This window comes from Monopterus albus, unplaced genomic scaffold, assembly GCF_001952655.1.
Source record: "Monopterus albus unplaced genomic scaffold, M_albus_1.0 scaffold82.1, whole genome shotgun sequence".
NCBI classification, from domain to species: Eukaryota; Metazoa; Chordata; class Actinopteri; order Synbranchiformes; family Synbranchidae; genus Monopterus; species Monopterus albus.
In genome coordinates this window covers 261,353-271,577 of record NW_018127962.1, presented here as the reverse complement: position 1 = coordinate 271,577, position 10,225 = coordinate 261,353, and the positions used below count along the sequence as shown (strand labels likewise).

Here is a 10,225-nt window from a genome sequence, read left to right as displayed (position 1 = left end):
GTTTTTTTTTTTTTTTTTTTTTTTTTTTTTTTGTCATTTAATAGAAGTCTCACAACATACCGATAGCATTTTTTCCAGGGTGCGGGGGGACTCGAGCATGAACAATGATATCTATGCTATACTTTTACAGTTAAGTAATAAAACATTAAGGGCCCTCAACTCAGCTGCTTTTCTTTTCATCAAGCAGATTCCTTCTAAGCATAATGTTTTGTTCTTCTGATCTGATCTTTCACCAATTTAAAAAAAAGCATTACCACTGCCAATTTATGTCACACATTTGTTACTCTTCCTGTGACTTATCCTCACCAGATTTTCCAATAACATATGCCAGACCTTCTTACCTCCTTGGCATTCTTGATCTTCTCCAGAAAGGTGTGCAGTTCCCTGGTCTCAGCATAGAGAGCACGACACACAGCCTGGTAATGATTGGGGGCATCTGATGGACTGGGCAGGTGGGAAGAACATAGCTGTAGAGGGGGGTGGGGAGATTATAATTGGTGCATACATAGAACTCATGAATTAATTAAATAATTTGACATCAAGAGGAGAACACCCACACATGTACATAGTCACTTAACTTTCAGCAAAAAAGCCTGAAATAAACAACCTCAAGCCTAAAGAGGCGAATCGCAATAAAACTGGTCTCTCACATAGTTCATGAGTCTTCACGACATGTCAGATCATTATCAGTCTGCTGTATTTTTGACAGCCATAACTTTAAGGGTTTTTTTTTTTTTTTTAATAATAAAACATTCCATTATATAGTTCAACATAATTATTTAGGACAGGTTTGACTCAAATGTACAACCAGGCAAACAGCACAGGCACAGCTGTGCTATGAACTTAATGCCAAGATACTCACAATGTCGGTGCTGCCTTGCTGATGTGGTAGGTATATTGTTTAGACTAAGATGGAAACATCATAGGCTCTTAGCATGCTGGCTACAGCTTGCAAACACAAAGTAAAGCCTAGGTGGATATGAATATTAATTTGGGCAGTATATGGTCACAAAACCAAATCAAAATGTATGATTTACAATCCACCCAAAGGGGAATACATTTTTCTGCCAAATTTCATGATAATCCATTAACATATAACTGAAAATGTCTCATTATGGAGACAGATCACCAAAGACGGTATACTACGTTTCATCTTTCAGGGAACAGGATCGTGTGTACAGTTGTACAAAAATTCATGGCATCCAATAACTGTTGAGGTAATTCATCTGGGACTAAAGCTGGTAACTGATATCTACAGAGCCAATGCCACTGTCAGTACCTAAAATATGAAACTGTGTAAACCACAACAAATCAGTGTAAACCTGAATATCCGGTAGCAGCAACATCACATCACCTGACTCTCACCACCCATGCTCCATTTAAAGCTCTGACCCTGACGGCATTCAACTGACTGTAATGATAATAAAGGCCGCCTAGCAAAAGCCGTCATATTAACTCCAGTGACACAAAGGAGAAACCAGATGAATGACATATTTCCAGGTTTTCCCTGATGGGTTTGGCTTGCCACAGGAATCTGACTGAGCACAAAGTGTCTTATTTCTCATCCACTGAAAAGGATTCACAGGCAAAATAAAAAAACAAACCTGAGCAGTGAGAACATTAACTGACACACTAAAAACGCTGCCGTCTGTAGTTTCCACTGTTTGTTTAAAAACACTGCTGTCTGTAGTTTGCACTGTTTGTTAAAAACCACAATCTGCTCAATTACAAAATCACATCATTTTGACAAAACTACAACAGCATGTGCCAGCGTCATGATTTAGAGATGTGGTATGAAATTGATGGCTTGTGAAATTTGGTAAGTAGTCAGTTGGTATCTTATGTTTTCACATTAGGCACAATAGTTTTATACCCTGCCTGATTGCTCCCCCACCTCTGCTTTCACATTAGCAACATCGTTCCGTGCCCTAGCACATTTGCATATGTACACAGTTCAATTCAGTAGATGACAGTATGCACATAGTTGGTTTGCAATCTGCCAAGAAGAAGTGGCAACCACTCATGTCATCAACTGGGCGACATTTTGTTTCGTTTCTGGTCCATGGCACGCACGTAAATGCTCACAAATACTTCCATAAATCTCAGAGTTTTTGGGTATAGTATCCAGTTGTCTTTGTACATTTTCATTGGCCCAAATTTCAAGCAGGCATTTTAGGTCATTACTCCAGAGATCCTTTCGCAGCCATGTTTGTTAATGTTTAAACCGAAAGTCGAATAGTTATGACATTGTATAGCAGCCAACGTCCTTGTTGGAGTACAGTTGTGTTCACATCTCTCGCAGCCCATACTCCATCCCTTTAAGCGAATTTGGGCACAGTGCCCGAGTCTGATATGTTTGTGTTCACACTGATCAAAATGAACCGGAATTTGGGGTCAAGCATACTCTGATCCAAGGCTGGGTCCCTAATGTGAAACCATCCTAAATGGGTAGACTACAATCTGAACTCCACATTGGCAGCTTCTGTAAGAGAATGACACTCCTTGGATTACCCCATTTCACCAAACCAATGAGAGAACCCATTCAGCACATTGAATGTATAGCTGTTCCTCTTTTTGAAGCATGCTTCACTAGCCTGTCATTTTTGCACTCCATGAAACCTCAGACATGACAGAACAGCAGAGTACAAGAAAGGAAAGAGGTATGTCAGTAACATGCAGTCAACTAGCCTGTCCATGTCATACTATGCCATTTCCCCAACATCCATCCATTATCTATACCGCTTATTCCTGAATAGGTCCGTGGGAGGGCTGGAGCCTATCCCAGGTCACTTTGGGTGAGAGGCAGGGTGCACCCTGGACAGGTCGCCAGTCTATCATAGGGTTGACATGTAGACAAACAACCACACACAGATCTTGCTGCAATACACCCCACTCAGATAACACTGAAACGTAGTAAGATAATTTAGTTTTACGTATTGTTGCAAGACATTTTGTAAACTAACAATATTGCCAATCAACAGCAGATTTAGACATACATGCTTTTTATTACTCTCAAATTACAAGTTTACTGTGAAAAGTCTGACTGCAATAAATAAAGTTATTATGGCAACATTAAAGGCTGTGTGGATTCCACTTTTGTAGTAACTGAACCTCATTTGCAAACACTTTTGCATGGACCACAGCTGATGCAAGGTACAGTATTGTTCCATGTGAGCAGTCCAACATACAACAGGTATATTGGAACATCTTAGATGTGCAAACTGGACAGCACAGTTTCTTCAGTGCAAATTTTGCCATCTGCACTGATCACTTGACAGTGACCAATGGATGCATCTTTAACCAGCTGAGAGAAAATGTTTTCCAAATCTAGGCTGTTTTACCTTTAAAAATCAAGCTTTCCCCCTTAAAGAAGAAGAAGAAAAAAAACCCTACCATGATGATGTCTCGATAGCTGTGAATGCTGCTGACTGTGCCAATGGTCATATTAGAGATTGGTTCAGGTTCCTGTTCCTCATCCTCATCCTCCTCCGTGGCCTCATAGCCCTCATCAGGACAGGGGTCACTCTCAGTTTCTTCATTATTGGTCATCAAGTCGATCAGGCGCTCCAAAGGCGGGCTGAGTTCTCGCTCCTCATTTTCTTTGAGTCCATAGTCCAGAGCTTTATAGATCATGACACCCAGCGAGTCAATAATCTGTGGGACAAATGACAAATTATTGTATACTGTTGCAGCTTTTTCCAACTCAGCTCAAACTGCCACAGGAAGTCAACTTTTTTCAGTACTAAAATTTCAAGACCAGTTTTTCAGTATTTCAAATGTTTTAATTGCAAATTTTCTCCAACACACACACACACACACACACACATTTTCTTCTGAAAATATTACACATTTCTATTTGGTAATTTGTGCTTTTTTTTGTGGATTACGTCAATAGTCATACCTGTAAATAACTGACAATCACGTCTGACATAACAAACGTTAAGTGGACCCCAATATTAGTGGTGTAATATTCAGCATTTACAAATGCCTGTACTATCCAACTAACTGTACATTACTATAGTGTTGCTGCATACTGCACACTCAGCCTGCAAGAAAACACACTGCAGCTTGCATCCATTTTCTGAGTTTCCAGTGGTGTACTGTAACAGTCACCGTTTTCTATAAATCCAAAAAGAAAGCTGTGTCAGTGTGCAACTGTAATGATACAAGGTTTGCACAACACTGAGCAGTGTGGATATCTGCCCGCCATCTATGGTTTTGCATGCAATGCTGGACTAGGTTTCTGTGTTTGAAATGTGCAACAGGTTTCAGTGTTGTTAGAGCCCAATATAGCATGTCCACAAAATAATAGTTTGCACTACAGAGTTCTTAATATACTGAGAACTGGCCTTGCACTACAACTGATGCAGCAGGCCAGCAGCAGTGCCTTCTGCATGACAACAATTTCAAGAAACATGTTTCTATTAAATCAGTCAAAGAAAACCTATTATTAGTCAACTGAAGACATCTTTGATCAGTGGTCAATGATTTCTACCGTATTTGGCAAAACATAGCACCACTACAAGTATAAAAACACCTGAAAGCTATTTTACAGTGGTTTTGTCAAGTTAAAGAAATGATCAAATAAAAGCTTCAACAGTGTGCCATATACTGTGACTCATTACTGCACTACAAGTTCTCATCAGGTAAAGGAATGGAGCCACGTTGTTGAAAAAGGGAGGTGTCCAAATAAAACAGTACTGACAGTACTGATGTGGGTGAAGCAGGTGTGCACAGGCAAGGCTGGCTATGCTTGGGTTTGGTTGCAGGTAACTGGCTGTGGGGTCTGGGAGTGTAGCGCATAAAAGGGAAGGGTGTTGACTGAGCATGTTTGGGCTTACTGGCTTTAGTAACAGAGGGTAAAAATCCTTACGTAACTGGCGTGACATAGGAATCGAAGAGCCACCCTCATGTGTCAACTCATTTTTGCCTTTGAGAGGCATTGAAGGTGAATAAAGTGTCCGCTTTTCAGGAGCCAATAAAAACAGCTCTTTAGAATTTTGACAGTACTTTTTCCAGATGATCCACTGGGTTTTTCCCCAATGATTCATTAAACTTAAGAAAAAAAAAAGTGAAACTTTTTCAGTGTAATCGTTTTCACTAAACAGAGAAGCTACTGGGCTATTCCCATTTAAGTTGCCATACAAGCAGTATTTATCAGCAACTGCATATAGATAAAAGCCAGAACTCAGTTTTATTTGGCTCTCTATTCAACGTTATTCCAAAAATTAAGTACCAGTCCTTAAAATAACAATACCATGAAAGTAGCAACACCCTCCAGAATAGCCCAACATAACCTATTGATCCTATTTTTTCTTGAGAGAGATCAATTTTGTGGTGTTAGACCATCATTTATAAACTGTGTGCAGCTGTTAATCCTGTTCTAGGACCAACATAAATATCCCATTCCTTAGCATCTTATTATGCAACTGTATAATCCATATGTAGAGCAATGTGCAATATAGTGGGTGGCAATAGTACAGGATGCTGGAGTGACAGACGGCACAGGGAGTCTCATTCATGGGCTGCATAGATGTAAAGGTTTACAGTAGTCCACATGCTATAAACAAACAACATCCAAGTGCAGAAAATCCTCTTGCATGCATGTCTAATTTAAGGAGTTGTATTAGACTAGATTACCAACAAAGGATTTGCTATACTGGCAAGACATGGGCGGATATAGCCAACATTTAATGCAATTTCCCTGCCCACATCTCTTAATAATTAACTGCCCAGTGAGTGTTTCAACAGCAGTTAGCATAGACAAGCTAACCATTTAGGACATCACTGATTAAATCACTATACATTAATGCGACAAACTTGATTCAAGTTGCCAAATATACAGTGAGGTCCAGACGTAAATAGTTATAAAAAAGCTGGATAACTCCACCCTGTCACTCCACAGGGTTACACTTCCTTCTACCAAAGAATGACATTAAGCTAGTACGAGTTAATTTCAGAAGGAACAGGGAAGAGGCAACTTACAGTAAACATCAATAACCAGTAACTGGGCTAACAGAGCCAGAACAGTAAAAAAAGAAAAGTAAAAAATAAAAAAATTAGAGGATTAGCAGTTCGAATCCCGGCTTGTCCAGTCAACATGTCCTTGAGCAAGACACTAAACCCCGCACACTAAAAGTTGCTCCCGGTGTGTGAAAGCACTTCGTGTGCGCTGCAATGCATAGAAAAGCGCTATACACGTATAAGACAATTTGCATGTGAAGGCTTGTGACTCAGAGTTATGAGGCAAAGAGGAGCAGGAGGAAGGAGTGGGGACAAGTACGAGGATAAATCAGTTGGGAAAGACGCCAAGAAAAGCCACTGCTGGGTTTCAGGCACTGGCTGGAACGTTCTCAATTAACAAACCACTAATTGATCACGGGCTCCACCCAGGATAGGTCAAAGCTTGCCACCTTGGACGAAACACATGTTATCAGTGAGGTCTTGGCCAACCACAGATAACACAGGAAATCCTCTACTTATAGTCTTCAAATGTTTCTTAGCAGGATGACAAAAAAAAAAAAAAAAAAAAACCATAAATTCTGCCTCAGTGCTAAGACAGATGTATCTGTTTATGAGATACATCATTCAGAAACAATAGGAAAATCTGAGAATATACACACAAATGTGGATCCATCCACTTCCACCTCTCTCTGAAGCAACTTTTCTTATGCTGCACAAATACACACTTTCACGACATCAGTGCCAGAGTTTAGAAATGCAGTTTTCCCAACAATGGTTTGTTTTATACTAGACAACCTCCTTTACCTGTAAAACCCAGTGTAAGAGGTGGTATCTTGAGGATCAGCAACAAATATGAAGAGATTTTTTTTACTCCTGAATAACCTTTGTCTCCTAAGTGGACGGATGTGGTCATGTCAGAACTTTAACATCTTAGCTATAGCTAGCTCTCCATTAGGACAATGCTAAATTATTTTGTAGTGCAACTTCAAAGGATGGATAAAATCATATACTATGGAAAGAAAATGCCAATATCTAAAGTGGACATGGTCCCCACAAACACTGCCTTCAAGTGTGTTGGCCAACAAGACATAAGGATAATGTTTTGCTTTTCCACCTAAGGGATAAGGCCAGCCATTCTCTATGTTAACAGTATTTTCAATAGTCCCCATAAAGAGACTTAAAACCAAAAATGATTTACCTCTACTCATGATTAATATCTGTCAGTCCTGGATTAGCTCGTTTTCCTCTGTGCTATAGACCTCACTGATGTTCAAAAACATCACTGCACTGGGTGACACGTTTCCTCACTACAAAACACAAGACCCTAATATCTGTTAAGAATATCCAGAGATCTGGTGCATGGGCCCTTGACTCTTGCTTTCTTCAGATGCTGTAAAATGTTTGCCATTTTATGCTAACATTTTACAGCATCTTCAGGGGAACATTCTTGGCAAATATCCAGGTCTTGTGTTTCGTAATGAGGAAATGTATCACCCAGCATAGCAGCGTGCTTCCCTGATGGGTTTTTAAAACACCAATGTGGGTCTATGGCAGAGACCATTAAGCTGATCCAGGACTGACACACAGAGACATTAACAGCGAGTACAGGCAAATCATTGTTGGTTTTAGTCTCTGTATGGGGAGTGTTTGAACTACTGTTAATATAGAAAGTGACTCATGAGCCATTTCATACATGGTTCTAGCAAACCAACTGTCTTGGCCTACAATTGAGCTACAGTGGCCTGGCAGACTGGAGAACCAGTAATAGGCTACAACAAGTAATCTCACCTTAATCTTCAACTGTAGACTAGGTTAATCTCATCTTCAATGCTACAGCGGGTTTGTGTGCCACATCATTTTCCTCATATTAACCATAAACTTAGCTCATGACCAGTTTTAATGCACAGTAAGAAACACAAATGGGTATCTTGCTTGACGGTACTGATAATTATCCCAATACAGGTTGTGGTGTAAGCGAGGGAAAGTGGGTCAACTCTACACAAGCCAGTGATTAGTCCCAAAAAATTCAAGTGTACAGAAGCAGACACATGAGAGAGTGGTACTAGCCGACTGGTTACTTGGCTGACTCACTTACACACAAGACAAACATAAGCATACAAGGCCAAAACATGAGGGACACAGGACTATGGCCAAAATGTGTCCGAGTGTGCGAACACTGCTGTGCATAATCGATTAAAAAGTGTAGTAATGTGTTTGTGTTTATCAAGTCAATTTTCCCAAACAATCAGGATGCAATTAGGTCAAAAAAAAAAAAAGCTGTGTTAAATTTGTAGTTCCAGGTCATGTTAACAGCCTCTCAAAACATAAAACTATATTAGGCGCAAAAGGAAAACTACACTAAACCAAGCCTAGTTATGCTAGCATAAGGCTAAATGCCAATATTTTCATAATGGCAAAGCTAATATGTTTGTTTACCACATAAAACATGTACCATGTTAACCATTTCAGTTTAGAACGTTGTGCTAACATTAGCTAACTAGCACAACACAATTTAATTAAAAAGACATTGTAAGAAGAGTAGGAAAAGGAAGGGTGCTCCATATTCTATCTGACTGAGAAGCCACAATGCAGTCATGGGATTTTATCCATGTTATGTTTTTCAGTTGAGGAATTATAATCCCAAGTAAGCCATGTAAAAAAACCCACAAACTGTGCATGTCTGTGATCACATGAACTACAAGATAAACATGAAGGTCAGTCAGACTGCTCTGAGAAGACAGGAGACTTTGTGTAATTAGTCTATGTACACATCATAATGCTTTGGGAGACTTCTCCTCCCAGCAGTGGCCAAACAGATACTGGCCACATGTCCGCTTCACATTATTTTGGTCCCGATGTTTGAGTGTGCAATGTGAGAAGAAAAAAATACAAATTTGCTCTCTTTAAAAGTGCTCTTCTGCAATTGCGTGCAACAAATGCAATAACTACAGAACAAAGCAGTGAGGGATGTTAATAGAGAGCTCACTCATGTTTAGGGGATCACAGGTCACTCAATCTCTGGGAAAACACTCAAAAGAACATCATGCATTTTGTTAGATAAAAGTGATTTTTCAGTACAAGGCTGCAGGTGCTGAATGCTGCAAACATTTTCCTCTTTGATATGCATGTTTATTTTGTGGGCCCATGTCTCCAAACACTAAAGTAAAATCCGAGGAAGCAGATCCCATCTGTGGCTGCTGAGCAGTGCCATATTTACATTAATTGACTGTGCTGATGTGCTGCATGTTTAATTCACTTTTCACCAGCCTTACTTAATCAGCTAAAGCCAGTTTAAATCTCTCCTGGCATTGGCTTGGTATAAAGGAAATGCTTTTCCCAAGGCCAGTGCCAACAATATTGCAGACTATTTGCGTTGCAACTCCTCACCAACAGTGTCCATGATGCACAAGCTGTCAAAACAGATTCTGAAATAGTTTTGTCCTTGTTAGTGTGATAAATGAACTAAATAATGGAGGGCAGCTGTAGAGTGAAAACAAATCTGACAGCTGAATTACCTAAACATTTGAGTTTATATATAAAAAAAAATTTAAAAAAAACTGCATTTTATTTTGAGGATAATAAAACTGCAGGAATGTGGGTAATTGCAACCCTCTGCCAGCATTTAGAGGGAAAAAAGTATTTTTCTAAAACTGGGGCAAACACAGTTTGGAGTGACTAAGACTGATGTGAAACTCACCTCTAATGATGTGGGGGCTGATCTGTCTTTATCTGCAATGACAGAACAGAGAAGAAAAGTTATAATTCACACTCACCAGTCAGAATGGCAATTTATTGTGCAAGCAGTTTTCTGTCGCAAATAATCAGCAGCACAAACACACCCTCTGAACTATTTATGTGCATGAACTGTACATTTATGCAAGACAATGAAGTGAACAGAGAAAATACACCTCATACAGCGTTACAAAATATCAAATATTAAACTTCACACCTTCGGAGGAGAATGGTTATTAAACGTAGCCACACAATGATCTTGATTACTTCACAGCCCTACAGAAGACTATAAACCCAATGAGTGAACACATGATGTTTTCTCTTCACAGCACACTGCCTGAGGCAAACTGAGCTGTGAGAAACTGCCACTGGGGCTTAGTTGTGTTAATATGACTATGTACGTTGTACTCTGTTGTCATCGGTGTGTGAATGGGTGAATGGTGTAAAGCGCCTGTAAAGCGCTTTGGCCAGTGCAACACACTGTGGAAAAATTTGCTATATAAATACAGTCCACTTTTTGGGGGGGGGG

The 10,225-nt window shown here is 39.8% G+C and overlaps 1 protein-coding gene across 1 annotated transcript in view; it reads right to left on the bottom strand.

Moving 5' to 3' along the window:
* Positions 1-10,225, bottom strand: part of spire1a (spire-type actin nucleation factor 1a) — a 26,038-nt gene that overhangs the window by 11,793 nt on the left and 4,020 nt on the right. The window contains exons 2-4 of the mRNA XM_020606887.1: positions 9,662-9,693; positions 3,394-3,654; positions 342-467 (exon numbers count right to left, since the gene is read on the bottom strand). Coding sequence (XP_020462543.1) covers positions 342-467; positions 3,394-3,654; positions 9,662-9,693 — 419 coding nt within the window. The remainder of the gene's footprint in view (positions 1-341; positions 468-3,393; positions 3,655-9,661; positions 9,694-10,225) is intronic.